Genomic DNA, 21,859 nt, shown 5'->3' on the forward strand with positions numbered 1-21,859 from the left:
GAATTACAAATATAGATTTCATAAAACCTACTTATGGGGAGTGAGCAATATGATTTAACTAATACAAATTCCAATGATGTAATAAAGACCAGGCTTTAACGTTTAGACTTGTTTTGTCTTTATGTTTAAGTAAAATATACTGTGAATAAGATGTCAAGAGCTGCCAAAGATCTCACATTTTGCCCTTTTGCAAGCTAACAAATTTAGCTTGATACAGTTTTATGGATGTTGACAGAAGAAATGAGACTTCTGGGTCGGAGATGAAAGACTATTGCTCACAGCAAGAACAGTAGCCAGAGTGTCAGCATGGTTTCTCATTGGTTCCCTAAACCCCAGTTTCTATTGGACTAATGGATGTCTGCACACAGAGGAGAGGAATGCCAAATCTAGTGAAATTACTACCTTATAACATCTGATAAGGAAGCCAGCCCTTGGTTTGGGAGGAGGTGTCACTTCTTCCATGGTTGTTTGCTACTAGCATAACTTTGAGAAATGGCCCAGTTAAAGAGCAGTTAGGGCCTTATATTCTTGGAATTCATGGCAAGACACGTAGGAACACAAGGGACCCATGGAAACATGCTTCCCAACAGTCTAAATCATTCAGTCTATGCTTGAGTACCCCAGCTCTTGTTACCAGGAGTGAAATATAAAGCTAGCCCTATCATTTGAAACGTGAGATTTCTGAGAGGACCTCAGGAGACTTTACTGATTACTGCAGCATTATTAGTTTACGTAAAAATACTATTAAATGCTATAACTCAGCATGCATAATCCTATTACACATAAATCTTACAGCCATTTCCTGTAACAAGTGTTACTGGCTGCAAAGCCAATGTATTGTGAAGAACTCAGCCATTCACACATTTCTCACATTGCTTCATGTCAAAATAGACTTTTCTTAATTTTCTATCTCTGGGCTCTTTCTTTTTTAAAAAAATTCATTCACTGATAGGTTTGTCTATACTGCTTAACATTCCCCAATTTTCACTGCCAGACTAAACTTTACACTGTTGTTTTTTTTAAATACCATTTTCTGAAGTATAATTTACATTCGATATAACTTAACCACTGTAAGTATGGAATTCTATGATTCTTTAGTAAATTTATAGACTTGTGCAAATATTACCATAAATAAGCCTTAGAATATTTGGGTCACCTCCCCCAGATTTTCTCATGCTTACTTTCAGTTAAATTAGCATTCGAGGCTAGGTGCCGTGGCTCATGCCTGTAATCCCAGCACGTTGGGAGGCTGAGGCGGGCGGATCACGAGGTCAGGAGATCAAGACCATCCTAGCTAACACGGAGAAACCACATCTCTACTAAAAATACAAAAAATTAGCCAGGCGTGGTGGCGGGCACCTATAGTCCCAGCTACTCAAGAGGCTGAGGCAGGAGAATGTCATGAGACCGGGAGGCGGAGCTTGCAGTGAGCCAAGATCGGGCCACTGCACTCCAGCCTGGGCGTCAGAGCAAGACTCCGTCTCAAAAACAACAACCACAACAAAAAAATTAGCATTCAAAACATCCACCTAGGAAAACGTTGATGGCTTTCTGCCTCTGTAAATTTGCTTTATATGGATATTTCATTAACTGAATCATATAATCAGTAGTCTGCTGCATCTCTTTTTTTTATTTATCATAACACTTTTTTTTTTTTTGAGACAGAGTCTTGCTCAGTCGCCCAGGCTGGAGTGCAGTGGCACGATCTTGGCTCACTGCAAGCTCTGCCTCCTGGGTTCACACCATTCTCCTGCCTCAGCCTCCTGGGTAGCTGGGACTACAGGCGCCTGCCACCAAGCCTGGCTAATTTTTTGTATTTTAGTAGAGACGGGGTTTCACCGTGTTAGCCAGGATGGTCTCGATCTCCTGACCTTGTGATCCGCCTGCCTGGGCCTCCCAAAGTGCTGGAATTACAGGCATGAGCCACTGTGCCCGGCCTATGGCAACACTTTTAAAGTCTATCCATTGCATTTTATGTCAATAGCTTGCTCCTTTTCATTCCAAAAGGTATCCCATTTTATTGCTATACCACTTTTATTTATCCATTCACCAGTTGATGAGCATTTGGGTTGTTTCCAGTGTTTTGCTATTATGAATAACATGTTATGAACAGTCATATAAATGTCTTTGTATGTATAGACATGTTTTAATTTTTTTAGATTTTTCTGAGTCAAGTTGCTAGATTGAATAGTAAGTTGTATTTGACACTTTAAGAAACTGCAGAGTTATTTCCCAAATTGGCCGTATCAGTATATGTTCCCAGCAACAATGATGAGTCTTCTTTATTCCACACCCTTGTCACTACTGTCTGTCTTTTTTCATTATAGGCATCCTAGTGAAGTGGGGTTTTAATTCACATTTTCCTAAGGACTAACGCTGTTAGAATCTTTTCATGTGCCTATTGGTTATTTGTATTAATTCTTTAGTGAAATATCTATTCCAATATCTCCTCCATCCTCCATTTTTTAAAAATGGCTTTATACTTTAGAATAGTTTTAGGTTCACTGAAAAATTGAGAGGAAGGTACAGAGATTTTTTAAATCCCTCCTTGCCTTCACACATGCATATCCTTCCCTATTATCAGCATACATTACCAGAGTGATACATTTATTAAAATTGATGAGCCTACATTGACAGCACATTACCACCCCAATCCAATTTACATAGGGTTCTCTCTTGATGTTGGACATTTTATGGGTTTGGACAAATATCTAATAAGAATCCACCATTATAGTATCAGATAGAATTGTTTCTCTGCCCTAAAAATTTTCTGTGTTCCACCTATTCATCTCTCCCTCCCGCCTAACCCCTGGTAACCACTCATCTTTTTACTGTCTCCATAGTTTTACCTTTTCCACGATGCCATATAGTTGGAATCATATAGTATGTAGTCTTTTCAGGTTGACTTTTTTCATTTAGTTTCTCCCATGTCTTCTCATGGCTTGATAGCTCATTTCATTTCAGTCCTGAGTCATATTCCACTATCTGGATGTACTACAGCTTATTTATCCACTCATCTGCTGAACCACATCTGGTTGCTTCCAAGTTTTGACAATTTTGAATAAAGCTGCTTAAGGATCCGTGTGCAGTTTTTTGTGTGAACATATTTTCAACTCCTTTGGGTAAATACCAAGGAATGTGATTGCTGGATCGGATGGTAAGAGTATGTCAATTTTTGTAAGGATCCTTTATGTTTAAATTGTTTTTTATCTATTATTTTTGAATTGTAATAGTTCTTTTTATGTAGCAGATATTCCTATATTCTGAATAGAAGTCCCTTGCTGGATAAATGATTTGCAAATATGTATTTCCAGTCTATGGCTGTCTTTCCATTTTATTAATAATGTCTTTGGAAGTGTAAACATTTTAAATTTTGATTACATTCAGTTTATCAATTTATTTTTATATGGTTTGTGCTTTTGGTGTCTCATCTAAGAACTGTTTGTTCAAATGAAGTCCTAAAGATTTTCTTCTATCTTTTTTTCTAAAAATTTTAGAATTTTGGCTCTTATATTTAAGTCTTTGATCTATTTCAAGCTAAGTTTCGTGTATAGTATGAGAAAAGGATATAAATTCACTTTTATGCATGTTAATATCCAATTATTTCAGCACTCTTCCTTGAAAAGATTATCTTTTATCCCACTGAATTGTCATAGCACCTTTATTATATTATTTATTGTATGATTTATTTTTGGACTCTCAATTATTATCCATTGATATGTATGCTTATTTTCTCACCCAATAATATCATGTTGATTATGGTTGTTTTCTATTAAGTTTTGAAAACAGTAAGTGTTATTCCTTCAGCTTTTTCCTTCTATTATAAAATTTTTCATTCTCTTGAAATATTTTTCAATTTCTCTTGTGATTACTTCTTTGACCCTTAGTTTATTTAGAAGTGTCATTCAATTTTCAGATACTGGGAGATTTTTAAGAGATTTTTTTTTCTGTTATTCATCTCTGATTTAATTCTGTTGTCATTAGATAAAATAAGTTGTATGATTTCCATCCTTTTAAATTTGTTATGACTTTTTAATGGCCTACCAGAGGGGTTACAGTTTTTTTTTTTTTATAAAACACCATATTTTAATTGTTTTTTATCTATTATTTTTGAATTGTAATAGTTCTTTTTATGTAGCAGATATTCCTATATTCTAAATAGAAGTCCCTTGCTGGATAAATGATTTGCAAATATGTATTTCCAGTCTATGGCTGTCTTTCCATTTTATTAATAATGTCTTTGGAAGTGCAAATATTTTAAATTTTGATTACATTCAGTTTATCAATTTAGAACTAGAAATACCATTTGACCAAGCAATCCCATTACTGAGTATTTGGTTTTGCAAGTTATATGGTGTGTACTGCAGTATCCAACTCCACTGTGTAGTGTGAAAGCTTCCACCAGTATTAGGTAAATGCATAATTGTGGTTGTATTCCAATAAAATTTTATTTGTTCCTCTCCCCCTATCCCCCACAAAATGGTGGCAGGCTGGATTTAGCCAAGGGCTGCAGTTCTTTTACTCCAGGCTTAACATACGGTCTATCCTAGAGAACTGTCTATGCAAAGGAATATGTATTCTGTAGTAGTTGGATGGAATATTATATATACAGCAAGTTAGTTTGACAGTGTTGTTTAAGTATTCTGTATTCTTGTGAATTTTTTCCTGGGTATTCTATCAATTACTGAAAATAAGATATTGAAATCTTCAAGTATAATTGTTACATTTTTCTTTTCCTTCTTTAGATTCTGTCAGTTTTTGCTTCATATATTTGGAGTCTAGTCATATATTTGGAGTGTAGTCATATATTTGGAGTGTAGTCATATAGTCTAGTCATATATTTGGAGTGTAGTTAGGTGAATATGCATTCTTAATTGCTATCATACTAATATTTTGACTTTCTTATCATTATGAAATGTCTATTTTTTACTCTAACAGTATGTTTTATCTTAAATTCTATTTTGTTTCTTAAAATAGCCATTGCCTCTGTCTTTTGGATCATGTTTGTGTGGTATATCTTTTCATATTCTTTTACTTTCAAATAATTTGTGTCTTTGAATAGGAGTGTTTCCTATAGATTGTGTATAGTTGGATATTGTTTTTTTTTTTCCCAATCTGACAATGTCTGCCTTTTGTGGGAGGTATTTAAACTGTCCCACATTTAATGTAATTATTGATATGGCTGAAGTAACATTGACTGTTTTGCTATTTTTTACATAATGTCTCCTGTGTTTCTTGTATCTGTTTCTACTTGGCAGCCTTATATATTAAATGAATAATTTGAAGTATACTGTATTTAATGTTTTATCTATTTTTTTTAGTTATGTTCTTACTGGCTAGTCTAAGGATGATAGTATACATCTTGATGCTAACTTAATTCTAGAAAAGTGTTGTAATCTTGCCCTAATATGGCTCTATTTCCTCCCTTTTTCTTTGTGCTATTATTACCATATATATTACATTTTATATGCTGTAAATCCAATAAAGCATATTTTAAGTTTCACTTTATACACTTTTAAATCTTTTAAAGAAGATAAGAAAATATATCAAAAAGAGATATCCACAGTCTTAAATAGTAATCCATACAATTGTCATTTCTGACGCATATCTGTCCATATGAAAAATGTGAGAAAATTTTGGCCATTATTTACTCAAATACTTTTTCTGGTCCTGTCTATCTTTCCTTTTCTTTTGGTCTTCCATTATGTGTATGTTGAAACTCTGATCTTATCGCACAAGTCTGAGTTCTTGCGCATTTTTTTTAGTCTTGTTTTTCTCTATTTTTGGATTGGATAATCTTTATTGATCTATGTGTTCACTGACTCCTCTGCCATTTTGAATCTGGTGTTGACCCCTCTAGTGAATTTTTCATTAATTTCTTGTAATCTTTAACTGATTTTTTAAATAATTTTTATCCCCTTCTTCAGAATCCCCACTTACTAATATTGTTGTCAGACTTTTCTTTAATTCTTTTTATTTTTTATTATTATACTTAAAGTTATGGGGTACGTGTGCAGAACGTGCAGGTTTGTTACATAGGTATACATGTGCCATGGTGGTTTGCAGCACCCATCAACCTGTCATCTACATTAGGTATTTCTCCTAACGCTATCCATCACCCAGCCTCCCACCCCCGCAACAGGCCCCAGTGTGTGATGCTCCCATCCCTGTGTCCATGTGTCCTCATTGTTCAACTCCCACTTATGAGTGAGAACATGTGGTGTTTGGTTTTCTGATTTGTGTTACTTTGCTGAGAATGATGATTTCCAGCTTCATCCACGTCCCTGCAAAGGACATGAACTCATTCTTTTTTATGGCTGCATAATATTCCATGATGTATATGTACCACATTTTCTTTATCCAGTCTATCATTGATGGGCATTTGGGTTGGTTCCAAGTCTTTGCTATTGTGAACAGTTCCTCAGTAAACATATGTGTGCATGTGTCTTCATAGTAGAATGATCTATAATCCTTTGGGTATATACCCAGTAATGGGATTGCTGGGTCAAATGGTATTTCTAGTTCTAGATCCTTGAGGAATCGCCACACTGTCTTCCACAATTGGTGAACTAATTTACACTCCCACCCACAGTGCAAAAGTGTTCCTATTTCTCCACATCCTCTCCAGCATCTGTTGTTTTCTGACTTTTTAATGATCACCATTCTAACTGGCCTGAGATGGTATCTCATTGTGGATTTGATCTGCGTTTCTCTAATGACCAGTGATGATGAGCTTTTTTTCATATGTTTGTTGGCTGCATAAATGTTTTCTTTTGAGAAGTGTCTGTTCATATCCTTCACCCACTTTTTGATGGGGTTGTTTGTTTTTTTCTTGTAAATTTGTTTAAGTTCTTTGTAGATTCTGGATATTAGCCCTTTGTCAGATAGAAAGATTGCAAAAATTTTCTCCCATTCTGTAGGTTGCCTGTTCACTCTGATGGTAGTTTCGTTTGCTATGCAGAAGCTCTTTAGTTTAATTAGATACCATTTGTCAATTTTGGATTTTGTTGCCATTGCTTTTGGTGTTTTAGTCATGAAATCTTTGCCCATGCCTATGTCGTGAATGGTATTGCCTAGGTTTTCTTCTAGGGTTTTTATGGTTTTAGGTCTTACATTTAAGTCTTTAATCTATCTTGAGTTAATTTTTGTATAAGGTGTAAGGAAGGGATCCAGTTTCAGCTTTCTGCATATAGCTACCCAGTTTTCCCGACACCATTTATTAAATAGGGAATTCTTTCCCCATTGCTTGTTTTTGCCAGTTTTGTCAAAGATCAGATGGTTGTAGATGTGTGGTGTTATTTCTGAGACCTCTGTTCTGTTCCCTTGGTCTATATATCTGCATTGGTACCAGTACCATGCTGTTTCTGTTACCGTAGCTTTGTAGTATAGTTTGAAGTCAGGTAGCGTGATGCCCCCAGCTTTGTTCTTTTTGCTTAGGATTGTCTTGGTTATGCGGGCTCTTTTTTGGTTCCATATGAAATTTAAAGTGGTTTTTTTTTTTCCAATTCTGTGAAGAAAGTCAGTGGTAGCTTGATGGGGATAGCATTGAATCTATAAATTATTTTGGACAGTATGGCCATTTTCATTATATTGATTCTTCCTATCCATGAGCATGGAATGTTTTTTTCACTTGATTGTGTCCTGTTTTATTACCTTGAGCAGTGGTTTGTAGTTGTCCTTGAAGAGGTACTTCACATTCCTTGTAAGTTGTATTCCTATGTATTTTATTCTCTTTGTAGCAATTGTGAATGGGAGTTCATTCATGATTTGACTCTCTGTTTGTCTGTTACTGGTATATAGGAATGCTTGTAATTTTTGCACATTGATTTTTTTATCCTGAGACTTTGCTTGAGTTGCCTTTCAGCTTTAGGAGATTTAGGGTTGAGATGATGGGGTTTGCTAAATATATAGTCATGTCAACTGCAAGCAGAGGCAATTTGACTTCCTCTTTTCCTAATTGAATACGCTTTATTTCTTTCTCTTGCCTGATAGCCCTGGCCAGAACTTCCAACACTATGTTGAATAGTAGTGGTGAGAGAGGGCATCCTCATCTTGTGCTGGTTTTCAAAGAGAATGCTTCTAGTTTTTGCACATTCAAATATGATAGTGCCTGTGGGTTTTTCATAAATAATCTTATTATTTTGCAGTATGTTCCATCAATACGTAGTTTATTGAGAGTTTTTAGCATGAAGGGCTGTTGAATTTTGTCGAAGGCCTTTTCTGCATCTATTGAGATAATCATGTGGTTTTCGTCGTTGATTCTGTTTATGTGATGGATTATGTTTATTGATTTGTATATTTTGAACCAGCCTTGCATCCCAGGGATGAAGCTGACTTGATTGTGGTGGATAAGCTTTTTAATGTGCTGCTGGATTCAGTTTGTCAGTATTTTATTGAGGATTTTCGCATCGATGTTTATCAGGGATATTGGCCTAAAATTTTCTTTTTTTGTTCTGTTTCTGCCAGGTTTTGGTATCGGGATGATGCTGGCCTCATAAAATGAGTTACAGAGGATTCCCTCTTTTTCTATTGATTGGAATAGTTGCAGAAGGAATGGTACCAGCTCCTCTTTGTACTTCTAGTAGAATTTGTCTGTGAATTCGTCTGGTCCTGGACTTTTTTTGGTTGGTAGGCTATTAATTACTGCCTCAATTTCAGAATTTGTTATTGGTCTATTCAGGGATTTGACTTCTTTCTGGTTTAGTCTTTGGAGGGTGTATATTATTTCAGTAATTTATCCATTTATTCTAGATTTTCTAGTTTAGTTGCATAGAGGTGTTTATAGTATTCTCTGATGGTAGTTTGTATTTCTGTGGGATCAGTGGTGATATCCCCTTTATCATTTTTTATTGCATCTATTTGATTCTTCTCTCTTTTCTTCTTTATTAATCTGGCTAGCAGTCTATCTATTTTGTTGATCTTTTCAAAAAGCAGCTCCTGGATTCATTGATTTTTTGAATGATTTGTTGTGTCTCTATCTCCTTCAGTTCTGCTGTGATCTTAGTTATTTCTTGTCTTCTGCTCGCTTTTGAATTTGTTTGCTCTTGCTTCTCTAGCTCTTTCAATTGTGATGTTAGGGTGTCAATTTTAGATCTTTCCAGCTTTCTCTTGTGGGCATTTAGTGCTATAAATTTCCCTCTACACACTGCTTTAAATGTGTCCCAGAGATTCTGGTACACTGTGCCTTTGTTCTCATTGGTTTCAAAGAACATCTTTATTTCTGCCTTCATTTCGTTATTTGCCCAGTAATCATTCAGGAGCAGGTTGTTCAGGTTCCATGTAGTTGTGCAGTTTTGAGTGAGTTTCTTAATCCTGAGTTCTAATTTGATTGCACTGTGGTCTGAGAGACTGTTATGATTTCCGTTCTTTTGCAGTTGCTGAGGAGTGTTTTACTTCCAATTATGTGGTCAATTTTAGAATAAGCGTGATGTGGTACTGAGAAGAATGTATATTCTGTTGATTTGGGATGGTGAGTTCTGTAGAAGTCTGTTAGGTCTGCTTGGTCCAGAGCTGAGTTCAAGTCCTGGATATCCTTGTTAATTTTCTGTGTCAGTGATCTGTCTAATATTGACAGTAGGGTGTTAAAGTCTACTACTATTATTGTGTGGGAGTATAAATCTCTTTGTAGGTCTCTAAGAATTTGCTTTATGAATCTGGGTGCTCCTGTGTTGGGTGAATAAATATTTAGGATACTTAGCTCTTCTTGTTGCATTGATCCCTTTACCATTGTGTAATGGCCTTCTTTGTCTCTTTTGATCTTTGTTGGTTTAAAGTCTGTTTTATCAGAGACTGGGATTGCAATCCCTGCTTTCTTTTGCTTTCCATTTGCTTGGTAAATATTCCTCCATCCCTTTATTTTGAGCCTATGTGTGTCTTTGTACATGAGATGGGTCTCCTGAATAAAGCACGCCCATGGGTCTTGACTCTTTATCTAATTTGCCAGTCTATGTCTTTTAAATGGGGCACGTAGCACTTTTACATTTAAGGTTAATATTGTTATGTGTGAATTTGATCCTGTCATTATGATGCTAGCTGGTTATTTTGCCTGTTAGTTGATGCAGTTTCTTCATAGCATCGATGGTCTTTACAATTTGGTATGTTTTTGCAGTGGCTGATACCAGTTGTTCCTTTACATGTTCAGTGCTTCCTTCAGGAGCTCTTGTAAGGCAGGCCTGGTGGTGACAAAATCTCTCAGCATTTGCTTGTCTGTAAAGGATTTTATTTCTCCTTCGCTTATGAAGCTGAGTTTGGCTGGATATGAAATTCTAGGTTGAAAATTCTGTACATTAAGAATGCTGAATATTGTCCCCCATTCTCCTCTGGCTTGTAGGGTTTCTGCAGAGAGATCCACTGTTAGTCTGATGGGCTTCCCTTTGTGGGTAACCCGACTTTTCTCTCTGGCTGCCCTTAACATTTCTTCCTTCATTTCCACCTTGGTGAATCTGATGATTATGTGTCTTGGGGTTGCTCTTCTCAAGGAGTATCTTTGTGGTGTTCTCTGTATTTCCTGTATTGGAATGTTGACCTTCCTTCCTAGGTTTGTGAAGTTCTCCTGGATAATATCCTGAAGAGTGTTTTCCAACTTGGTTCCATTCTCCCCATCACTTTCAGGTACACCAATCAAATGTAGATTTGGTCTTTTCACATAGTCCCATAGTTCTTGGAAGCTTTCTTCATTTCTTTTCACTCTTTTTCTCTAATCATGTCTTCTTGCTTTATTTCATTGAATTGATCTTCAGTCTCTGATATCCTTTCTTCCACTTGATCAATTCAGCTAGTGATACTTGTGCATGCTTCACGAAGTTCTCTTGCTGTGTTTTTCAGCTCCATCAGGTCATTTATATTCTTCTTTACACTGATTATTTTAGTTAGCAATTCATCTAACCTTTTTTCAAGGTTCTTAGCTTCCTTGCATTGGGTTATAACATGCTCCTTTAGCTCGGAGGAATTTGTGATTACCCACCTTCTGAAGCCTACTTCTGTCCGTTCGTCAAACTTATTCTCCATCCAGTTTTGTTCCCTTGATGGCGAGGAGTTGTGATCCTTTGGAGGAGAAGAGGTGTTCTGGTTTTTGGAATTTTCAGCCTTTTTGCTCTGGTTTCACCCCATCTTCATGGATTTATCTACCTTTGGTCTTTGATGTTGGTGACCTTCAGATGTGGTCTCTGAGTGGACGTCCTCTTTGTTGATGTTGATACTATTCTTTTCTGTTTGTTAGTTTTTCTTCTAACAGTCAGGCCCCTCTGCTGCAGGTCTGCTGGAGTTTGCTGGAGATCCGCTCCAGACCCTGTTTGTCTGGGTGTCAGTGGTGGAGGCTGCAGAACAGCAAAGATTGCTGCCTGTTCTTTCCTCTGGAAGCTTCATCCCAGAGGGTCACCTACCAAATACCAGCCAGAGCTTTCCTGTATGAGGTGTCTGTCAGCCCCTACCAGGAGGTATCTCCCAGTCAGGATACACAGGGGTCAGGGACCCACTTGAGGAGGCAGTCTGTCCCTTATCAGAGCTTGAACACTGTGCTGGGAGAACCGCTGCTGTCTTCAGAGCTGTCAGACAGGGACGTTTAAGTCTGCTGAAGCTGCACCCCCAACCACCCCTTCCCCCAGGTGCTCTGTCTCAGGGAGATGGGGGTTTTATCTATAAGTCCCTGACTGGGGCTGCTGCCGTTTTTCCAGAGATGCCCTGCCGAGAGAGGAGGAATCTAGAGAGACACTTAGCCTTGCTGAGCTGCGGTGGGCTCCACCCAGTTCGAACTTCCTGAGGGCTTTGTTTACACTTTGAGGGTAAAACCACCTACTGAAGCCTCAGCAATGACGGATGCCCCTCTCCCAACCAAGCTTGAGCATCCCAGGTCCACCTCAGACTGCTGTGCTAGCAGCGAGAATTTCAAGCCCGTGGATCCTAGTTTGCTGGGCTCTGTGGGGGTGGGACCTGCTGAGCCAGGTGCCAGGCACTGGAGGAAATCTCTTGGCCTGCTGGTTTCAAAGACCACAGGAAAAGCGCAGTATCTGGGCCGGAGTGCACGTTCCTACCAGTACAGTCTCTCACAGCTTCCTTTGGCTAGGAAAGGGAAATCCCCTGACCCCTTGCACTTCCAAGGTTGAGGCAATGCCCCACCCTGCTTCAGCTCTCCCTCCATGGGCTGCACCCACTGTCCAACCAGTCTCAGTGAGATGAACCGGATACCTCAGTTGGAAATGCAGAAATCACCCACCTTCTGCGTCGATCTCTCTGGGAGCTGCAGACTGGAGCTCTTCCTATTCGGCCATCTTGCCAGCTCTCTCTTTAATTCTTTAAACTTGGTTTTTGTTAGTTCTTTGATGATGTTTATAATAGCTGCATTTAAATTTTTTCTTCTAAATCTAGCATCTGAGAACACTTAGAAACAATTTCTTTTGACTGCTTTTTCCTCCCCAGCTATGGGGAGAAACTTTCTTGTTTCTTTGCATGCCTTAAAAATTTATATTGAAAACTGGACATTTTAGATAATTGTAGCAGGTCCGGATTCTGATTCTCCCTCCCCTGTGGTGGTTATTGTTGCCAATTTTTAAAAAGTTTGTTTATTTTGTGTTTGTGTCTTACTTACTTGCCTGAGATAAATCTATGAAAACTCTTTCTCCTTTAGTGAGTAGCTACCTACTCCTAATTTTTTTATTTTTTATTTTTATTTTTGGACCGTCTCATTCTGTTGCCCAGGCTGGAGTACAGCAATGCAATCTCGGCTCACTGCAACGTCTGCCTTGTGGGTTCAAGTGATTCTCCTGCCTTAGCCTCCCAAGTAGCTGGGATTACAGGCGCCTGCCACCATGCCCAGCTAAATTTTGTATTTTTAGTAGAGACAGGGTTTCACCATGTTGGTCAGGCTGGTCTTGAACTCCTGACCTCAGGTGATCCACCCACCTCGGCTTCCCAAAGTACTGGGATTACAGGCATAAGCCACCATGCCCAGCCAGGTTGTTTTTTAAAATTTGTTCTCATTTTTTAAGACCGGCTCATAGGAGTCACTCTGTTTATGCATAGGCTAGTTGCTAGTGAGTGACTGGGCACAAGTTGTGCTCAACCACCTGAGGCCAACAAGGCTTTTTTCTTTGCAAATGTATCTGTGTGTGGATAGTGAAGAAATTCAAAGTTCAGGCTATTTTCATGTTAGCCTAACTTTACTGGATCCTTTTGTGTCTCTCCTATGTGCATGTGGACAACCTCTGGGTTCACAAAGAACATGTGGCTGGCCTGGGCCCTCTCCAATCTCAGCTGCACATACATGCAGCCGCAGCTATATGCATGCTACATCCACATAATTCCAGTCTAGTAGAGGCCAGATACTGGAGGAATTGGCTTTTTCTGTTTGTTTGGCTCCCAAATAATCAGGTATATCAACAGTGTCACTGGACCTGGGCATTACCCAATGGTCCAAATTGTTTGCACCCTCTTCAGCTGGGGCAGAGAAGCTGCTGATCCTCATGGTCTGCCCTTCCTGCCAGTAGTTGCATGTTTTCGAAACTAGGGAGAGTGGGGAGCAGCCTGTGGCTGGAATGCCACTGATTATCAGTCTTCTTATCCTAAGTTTAGCAATTTGTCAGCTAAAAGTGCTTCTTAGATTGTGGTATGCTTTTTGTTCAATTTTCAGAATTTTGAAATGGCTATTTTTGTTAATTTTGTCCAGATTCATCATTGCTTTTTGAGAAAACAATTTACCAGTTTCTTCATTTGACCCTAGTTGGAAGTCCTACCCTGGGATTTTTTTGTTGTTATTGTTGTTTTTCTTGTATTTTACTTCAGAAAATAAAATTTTACATTGAAATGAATTAAATTTGATAAACCTTCTACTTTATCATAATGCATACATGTGTTTGCTTAAAACGATCATTTTGCTTTGCCAGTTCTAGAAACTCTCTACATTCTTGTATTTATTTTGCTGGAGTTTGTTTGCTGGCCTGAGAACATGAGCCTTCATGTTCATGCAGAGGTTCTAAGATTGGATGAACTGGTGTCACGATAAAAATTTCATTTATTTCTCATATAATTATTATAGATTGTTCTCAGAAAGACTGCATATCATTGCAATTTCTCTTTTATATCCGCCTATTCATTTGGTTTCACATTAAATATATATATATATTCATTCCATAAATCTGTCCATATCCATGCAGTACAAAGATCAAAATTACTCACTGTTGATGAAGAGTGGGGAAGCTTATGATTTATTCTGTGATTCTAAAATGGCAGCCTTTGCTGAAAAAAAAGTCTCGTATTGGACATTTTCCCCTTAACTTTGAGTTTATTTATCATTGCCTCTTCTGGTTCCTTACCCCAGGGAATCTTGGTAAAGCATGGAGCAGGAAACTGAGGATAAGAACCTTGCATACTACTTTTCTTACTAAGGGAGTTGAAATCAGTATAATCAAGAATGACCAACACTACTTTTTTCTCACACATCCAACATCATGAATTCCAATATAACTCCTGAAATCTCTGCATTGCCTAGCCATATTTCTGTACTAATTAGATTATCCAGCCATACAGGAAATTTTATGTTTATTTTTTGAAGCTAGCACATCTTACGTGGCCAGAGAAGGAGAAAGAGAGTCAAAGGGAAGGTGCTACACATTTGTTAACAACCAGATCTCATGAGAACTCACTCACTATCACAAGAATAGCAACAGGGAAACCTGCCCCATGATCAAATCATCTCCAGCCAGGCCCTTCCACCAACATTGGGGATTACAATTTGACATGATTTTTGGGCAGGGCCACAAATCTAAATCATATTATTTCATAACTGGCCTCTCCCATATCTCATGTTTTTCTCACACTGCAAAACACAATCATCCCTTCTCAAAATTCCCCCATGTCTTAACTCATTTCAGCATGAACTCAAAAGTCCACAGTCCAGAGTTTCATCTGAGAAAAGGCAAGGCCCTTCTGCATGAGCCTGTAAAATAAAAAAACAAATTAGTTACTTCCAAGATACAATGAGAGTACAGACATTGGGCAAATACACCTGAACAAAAAGGAAGAAATCAGCTAAAAGAAAGAGGCTACAGGCCCTGAGCAAGTCCAAAACCCAGCAGAGTAGTCATTAAATTTTAAAGCTCCAAAATAATCTCCTTTGATTCCATATCCCACATTCAGGCCACACTGAAGCAAGGGGTAGATTGCAAGGCCTTGAGCAGCTCCGCCCCTGTGGTTCTGCAGGGCTCAGCTCCCAAGGCTGCTTTCAAGGGCTGGCATTGAGTGCCTGTGGCTTTTCCAGGAGCGCAGTGCAAACTGTCAGTGGATGTACCATTCTGCGGTTTGGAGGGTGGTAGCCCTCTTCTCACGGTTCTACTAGGCAGTGCCCCAGTGGGGACTCTGTGTGGGTGCTCAAATCCCACATTTCTCTTCTACACTGCCCTAGTAGAGGTTTTCCACGAGAGCCACGTCCATGCAGCAGACTTCTGTTTGGACATCCAGGTGTTTCCATATATCCTCTGAAATCTAGGTGGAGGCTCCTAAGCCTCAACTCTTGCCCTCTGTGCATCCGCAGGCTTACTGCCATGTGGAAGCCACCAAGGCTTACTGCTTGCACTCTCTGGACCAGTAGCCTGGGATTTATCTGGGACAATTTAACCATGGCTGGAGCTGGAGCAGCTGCAACACAGTGAGCAGTGTCCTGAGGTTATGCAGGGCAGTGGGGCCCTGGGCCCAGCCCACAAAATCATTCTTCCCTCCTAGGCTTCCAGGCCTATGATGCGAGGGGGGCTGCCTAGAAGGTCTCTGAAATGCTTTTGAGGCATTTTTCCCATTGTCTTGGCTATTAACATTCAGCTCTTCTTTACTTACGCAAATTTCTTCAGCCATTCCTCCTCAGATAATGTGTTTTTCTTTTCTACCATGATGTCAGGCTGCAAATTTTCCAAACTTCTATGCTCTGTTTCCCTTTTAAATAAAAATTTTAATTTCAGATCATGTCTTCACTCATGCATAACAAAACTGAACTATGCTCCAGTTTCCAATAAGTTTCTCATCTCTATCTGAGATCTCCTCACCCTTGACTTATTGTCTGTATCACTATCAGCATTTTGGTCACAGCAATTTAACAAGCCTCTAGGAAGTTCCAAACTCCCTTATTTTCCCATCTTCTCCTGAGCCCTCCAAACTGTTCCAACCTCTGCCCATTATCCAGTTCCAAAGCTGCTTTCACATTTTCAGGTATCTTTATTGCAATGCCCCTCTGTCTGTACCAATTTTCTGTATTAGTTTCTTTTCACACTGCCATAGAGAAAAGAAGTTTAACAAGCTCACAGTTCCACAGGCTGTACAGGAAGCATGGCTAGGGAGGTTTCAGGAAGCTTACAATCATGGCAGAAGGCAAAGGGGCAGTGGGCACGTCTTACATGGCCAGAGCAGGAGGAAGAGAGTGAAAGGGGAAGTGCTACACACTTTTAAACAAACAGATCTCACAAGAACTCACTATCATGAGAACAGCAAGGGGGAAATCGGTCACCATGATCCAGTTACCTCCCACCAGGCCCCTCCTCCAACACAGGTGATCACAATTTGATATGAGATTTTGGTGGGGACACAAACACAAACCATATTAGACCTCCACTTGTCTGAACTATGTTTAAGAAACTAATATATAAGTGACTTAACATTCTACCTCTTTAATTAGAGTACCTACAGTGCACCCATAAGATGATTACTTTTAAATTGAAATTAATTAAAGAAATATGTGTTTGTACAGGAAAATATATAAAGCATATTTGGAAAACTTATGACATGTATCTCTTGGACTTCACGCTAAGCAACTATAACAAAGAAACCTCAACTTACAGTGGCCCAGACAAGACACATTTTTTCCTCTCGCTAAATTCATGTCAGTGGGCTGTGCATCATCAGGCCAACCAAGGCCTTAGGTTCTTTCCACCATGCCACCATCACCATCATCATGGTTGATGTTGACTCATCAGCACCGTATCTACATCCTAGCTCAAGGGAAGTGGAGAAAAACAAAATCCAGGTCAAGTGGCTTGCTGTATTTCAACATGACCCAGAAATTGTACATTCCATTGAGCTGAGTTTGTTGCATGTCCACATTGAGGTGCATGGAAGGCTGAGAAATATCTTGATCTGAATGCCCATTAACCCACCTAGGAGACTGCTTTATGACTGTTCTCCAATAATATAAATAACACATGCTTCCTGTAGAGTATTTGGTTATGCAAAATGGTAAAATAAGTAAAGAAAATCCATCATTAATTTCATTTTTGAGATATTGACAGTCATACTTTTTTGTGTGTTTTTCTTCCTACGTAGTTTTTTAACATACCTGTGCAATTCTCTGAATACACATTGTCATTTTACCATTGCTATACTATGAACTTTTCTCCATGTGATTATTGATTAATTGACTTTAGTGAACCTCATTTTAATAGCTAACACATGGATGAACTCTTACTTAAATGAGTGATATATTCTCCTACTGTGAAACATTTACCTGTTTCCAGATGCTTACTATTATAAATAAGTTGTTACATGCATTTATATTTTCAGTGTTTTCTAGGGTAAGTTCTTAGGAAAGTAATTACTGCCAAATTGGTGTTCAAAAAGTTATGCCAATTTTTACTCCCACCAGTAATATATGAGATGACATATTGAGAATTACTGAGAAAATGGCCTTAACTTTCTGGGTATTTTTTTTTTTTTATTTGAGAACTCATTGTTTTTGAAGTGACGATTGGAAATAAAAACCCCTCGTTTTTCTCTACAATACACAAAAGTACACATGAACACTTTTCCAGCAAGAAAATAGTTTTAAAATCAATTTGATTTAATGGTTTATATTTTATAATTTGTTGGTATGTTTGTTACCCACGAGCAGTTCTTTGAATGGTATCTACATGTTATTTACCCTTTTTTCTCTATTTTTATTATTTTGTTTTAAACTAACATATATGAGTTCTTTATAGTAAGTATATCAACCTCTACCCAGCAGGTCTATTGGAATTCTTTTCTTTCTTTTTTTTTGAGATGGAGTCTCACTCTTCTCACCCAGGCTGGAGTGCAGTGGCAAAATCTCGGCTCACTGCAACCTCCGCCTCCAGGGTTCAAGCGGTTCTCCTGCCTCAGCCTCTTGAGTAGCTGGGATTACAGGTGCCCCCCACCACAGCTGGCTAAATTTTTGTACTTTTAGAAGAGACAGGGTTTCATCATGTTGGCCAGGCTGGTCTCGAACTCCTGACCTCAGGTGATCCACCCACCTCGGCCTCCCAAAGTGCTGGGATTACAGGCATGAGCCACCACGCCTGGCTGGAATTTTTTAATGCTAGTTTGCTGTGTTAAGACACAATGACTACAAACCCCTTAATAGCTTCTTCCATTGCTTTTCTGCTTAGAAAATATCTTCCCATATTCAAATCATTATGTATGTAACATAGTAACATCTTGTTCCTTGTAATTCTTTAGTGTATTACTGAATTGCAATTATTTTAGTTATATAGAAAATATTTATGTTTTCTGGAGCAAGACTTCTTTCATGATTCCTCTTTCATTATTTTTCTTCCTTTCACTAAGTAATTTTAAAGGTATACTTTATAATTATTTTAAAATTTTCTCATGGGAGTGATAAATGTAAAATTTTGATTAGATTTACTATATCTGTATTATAATATATTTTCATTATTATAATAATATAATTATAGATTACCAATTTTGTAACATATTTCAAATTGAAATGTCAAAATATAATTTAAATTATAATTACACATTAAAATGTTATTTATGGTATTATATTTTATATTATACACTATATTAAAATATAGCTTATTTATATTTTACATATAATTATTTTACTTATGTTTTATGTTTACACTTAAGGTAATATTTAATATTCATACTAACATATTAATATTATTTTATATTACACTATTTTTCATATTATAACAGTTTTTCCATTTTCAAAATATCCATTCTTTTCTTTTCTTCCATGCCTCCTTCCATTGATTCAATATTTCATTTGTGCCTATTAATAAGGCTTTCTTGTTTCTTTTCATAAAACATTCACATTGCTTTGTTAAGATTATTCTTATTTTGTATTTTTGTACTATTGCTAAATGCTTCTCTCCTATATATTTTATAGCTGGTCTTCCTGGCATAAGAAAATACTGATTTTTGTTAGAATGGCAATCATTAAAAAGTCAGGAAACAACAGGTGCTGGAGAGGATGTGGAGAAATAGGAACACTTTTACACTGGTGGTGGGACTGTAAACTAGTTCAACCATTGTGGAAGTCAGTGTAGCAATTCTTCAGGGATCTAGAACTAGAAATACCATTTGACCCAGCCATCCCATTACTGGGTATATACCCAAAGGACTATAAATCATGCTGCTACAAAGACACATGCACACGTATGTTTATTGTGGCACTGTTCACAATAGCAAAGACTTGGAACCAACCCAAATGTCCAACAATGATAGACTGGATTAAGAAAATGTGGCACATATACACCATGGAATACTATGCAGCCATAAAAAATGATGAGTTCATGTCCTTTGTAGGGACGTGGATGAAATTGGAAATCATCATTCTCAGTAAACTATCACAAGGACAAAAAACCAAACACCACATGTTCTCACTCATAGGTGGGAATTGAACAATGAGAACACATGGACACAGGAAGGGGAACATCACATTCTGGGGACTGTTGTGGGGTGGGGGGAGGGGGGAGGGATAGCATTAGGAGATATACCTAATGCTAAATGACGAGTTAATGGGTGCAGCACACCAGCATGGCACATGTATACATATGTAACTAACCTGCACATTGTGCACATGTACCCTAAAACTTAAAGTATAATAATAATAAAATAAAAAAATAAATAAATAAAAAAGAAAATACTGATTTTTTGTTAATTGTAAAATTGGCTGTCTAAATAAAACCTTATTGTTTTCAAAAGCTTTTGATTTGGTTAACATGAGATTTCTGTATAAAAAAATTAAGTAATTTGCCCTAATGGTATCTTGTCTCCTTTTTGTTTTGAAAAGTTTGACCCAACCCTCCCCTCTTCAGGAAATGGCTCATTTTTGTCTCTTTTCCTTCTTTACAGCATGGAGGAGTGTGAGGCTCTTTGCACGAGACTGGCCATAATGGTTAACGGCAGCTTCAAATGTCTTGGTTCTCCTCAGCACATCAAAAATAGGTGCGTTGAAGTTCTCCTTTTGCTTAGATATTTACTATGAAATCAATAGCATGATGCAGGGTTATGACTGGAGATGCTTTAGAGGCAAGTATGTTCCAATTACCTGCTGGCATAAAATAGGAGATGAAGGCTCTGAGGGGATAAAATACTGTGGCTAGTAAGTCAAACACATAGCAGCTCCCAAACACAGTCTAGTGTTCTCCCTGTAAGGGAGACATTTTGCTTTTCTCTTGCCAGGTGGACATTGCTCCCTCATTGTAGTGACATTGGTAGGGGTGAGAATAAGATTGCAGAGTCAAGATGATGACAGGACACAAAATGTCCTCTTTACACACAAAATGCCTTATGAAAAGGCTGTGCTGATATGTCCCTCATCTGCAGTGAATCAAAGTTCCCATTTTATCCTACCAAACACTATCCTTTTGAAAAAGACCATCAATTTATAAGGGTAGGAGAGGGTTGTTATGGTTGCTTTCCATTTGGATTATGAAAGACTAAAGACTTCTTTCCTGTGCTCATTGATCCTTTATATTTCTTCCTGGTTAATTCTCTTCATGTATTTTCTTTATTTCCTTTTTGGAATCTTAATAATTTTGTCATCAATTTGTGTGAGCATTGTTACATCCTGGTATAACATTAAAAAAAATTAAAGTTGCCTAAATACACGTCCAATTTTCCTTTGATTTGTTTAACCTGTCATTCTTATGTAGAATAATTTATTCATTTATGTTGATAAATCTCTTATTTTCATTTATTCAGTGTTTTTAAGGTTAGGATTCTCAAGCAGAGATTTGGTAAATAGTCATATGTAAATTTTAAATACTTTTAATTTATGGAGAAAATAGCTGATGCTCAGGATTGAGATGACATAGTAGGGAGTGAGTGTCCATTTTTAGAGTTAGGCACTGCTGGGATGGTCAACCTCACAGTTGCTTGCTGCTTCAGGTCAACCACTGGTCAGATGCACCTACTGGAAACTATTCTCGGTATGTACTCTGCCCATCTTTAATAAGTATCATCAAAAGAAAAATAATATTTCATGGTCTCCAACCTTTATGAATGCCTACATAAAGTTTTATAACCCATTCCTGATTGTTGGGTGATTTATGTCTGATTTATGTTTACAAAAGTTTCCCACAAGAGCCAGCAGGACGAAGCACATGGGGATAGGTTTTCTCTAGCTGTTGCATTCTACATACTGGAAAATCTGTGCCTACTTCAGAGTTTGGGTTCCCATAATGTGATATATGGGTTGAGCATGAATTGTTAGTGGATATGAACTGTAGGACTATATTAAACAAGAAATGGCTTGTGGGTTATTCACTGAAACATCAAACTTAATAAAATTTAAAAAATAATTTGTGGCCGGGTATGGTGGCTCACACCTGTAATTCTAACACTTTGGGAGGATGAAGTGGGAGGATCACTTGAGGCCCAGAGTTTGAGACCAGCCTGGGCAACATAGTGAGACCTCATTCCTACAAAACGTTTTTTAAAAATTAATTTTAAAAAATTATATCCAGGTGTGGTGGGGTGCATCTGTAGTGCTAGCTACTTAGGAGGTAGGAGAATCAGTTGTGTCCAAGAGATCGAGGCTGCAGTAAGCCATGATTGTGCCACTACACTCCAGCCTGCGTGACAGAGTCAGAAAACAATTAAAAAGTAAGTAAAATAAAATAAT

At 37.8% G+C, this 21,859-nt stretch overlaps 1 protein-coding gene across 3 annotated transcripts in view; it reads left to right on the forward strand.

The window, feature by feature from the left end:
• The window catches only part of ABCA13 (ATP binding cassette subfamily A member 13), a 477,235-nt gene that overhangs the window by 424,926 nt on the left and 30,450 nt on the right, over positions 1-21,859 (forward strand). For all 3 annotated transcript variants that reach the window (XM_009442731.5, XM_016957445.4, XM_009442734.5), the window contains exon 59: positions 20,086-20,178. In XM_009442731.5, coding sequence (XP_009441006.5) covers positions 20,086-20,178 — 93 coding nt within the window. The remainder of the gene's footprint in view (positions 1-20,085; positions 20,179-21,859) is intronic.

This window comes from Pan troglodytes, chromosome 6 (genome assembly GCF_028858775.2).
Source record: "Pan troglodytes isolate AG18354 chromosome 6, NHGRI_mPanTro3-v2.0_pri, whole genome shotgun sequence".
NCBI lineage: Eukaryota > Metazoa > Chordata > Mammalia > Primates > Hominidae > Pan > Pan troglodytes.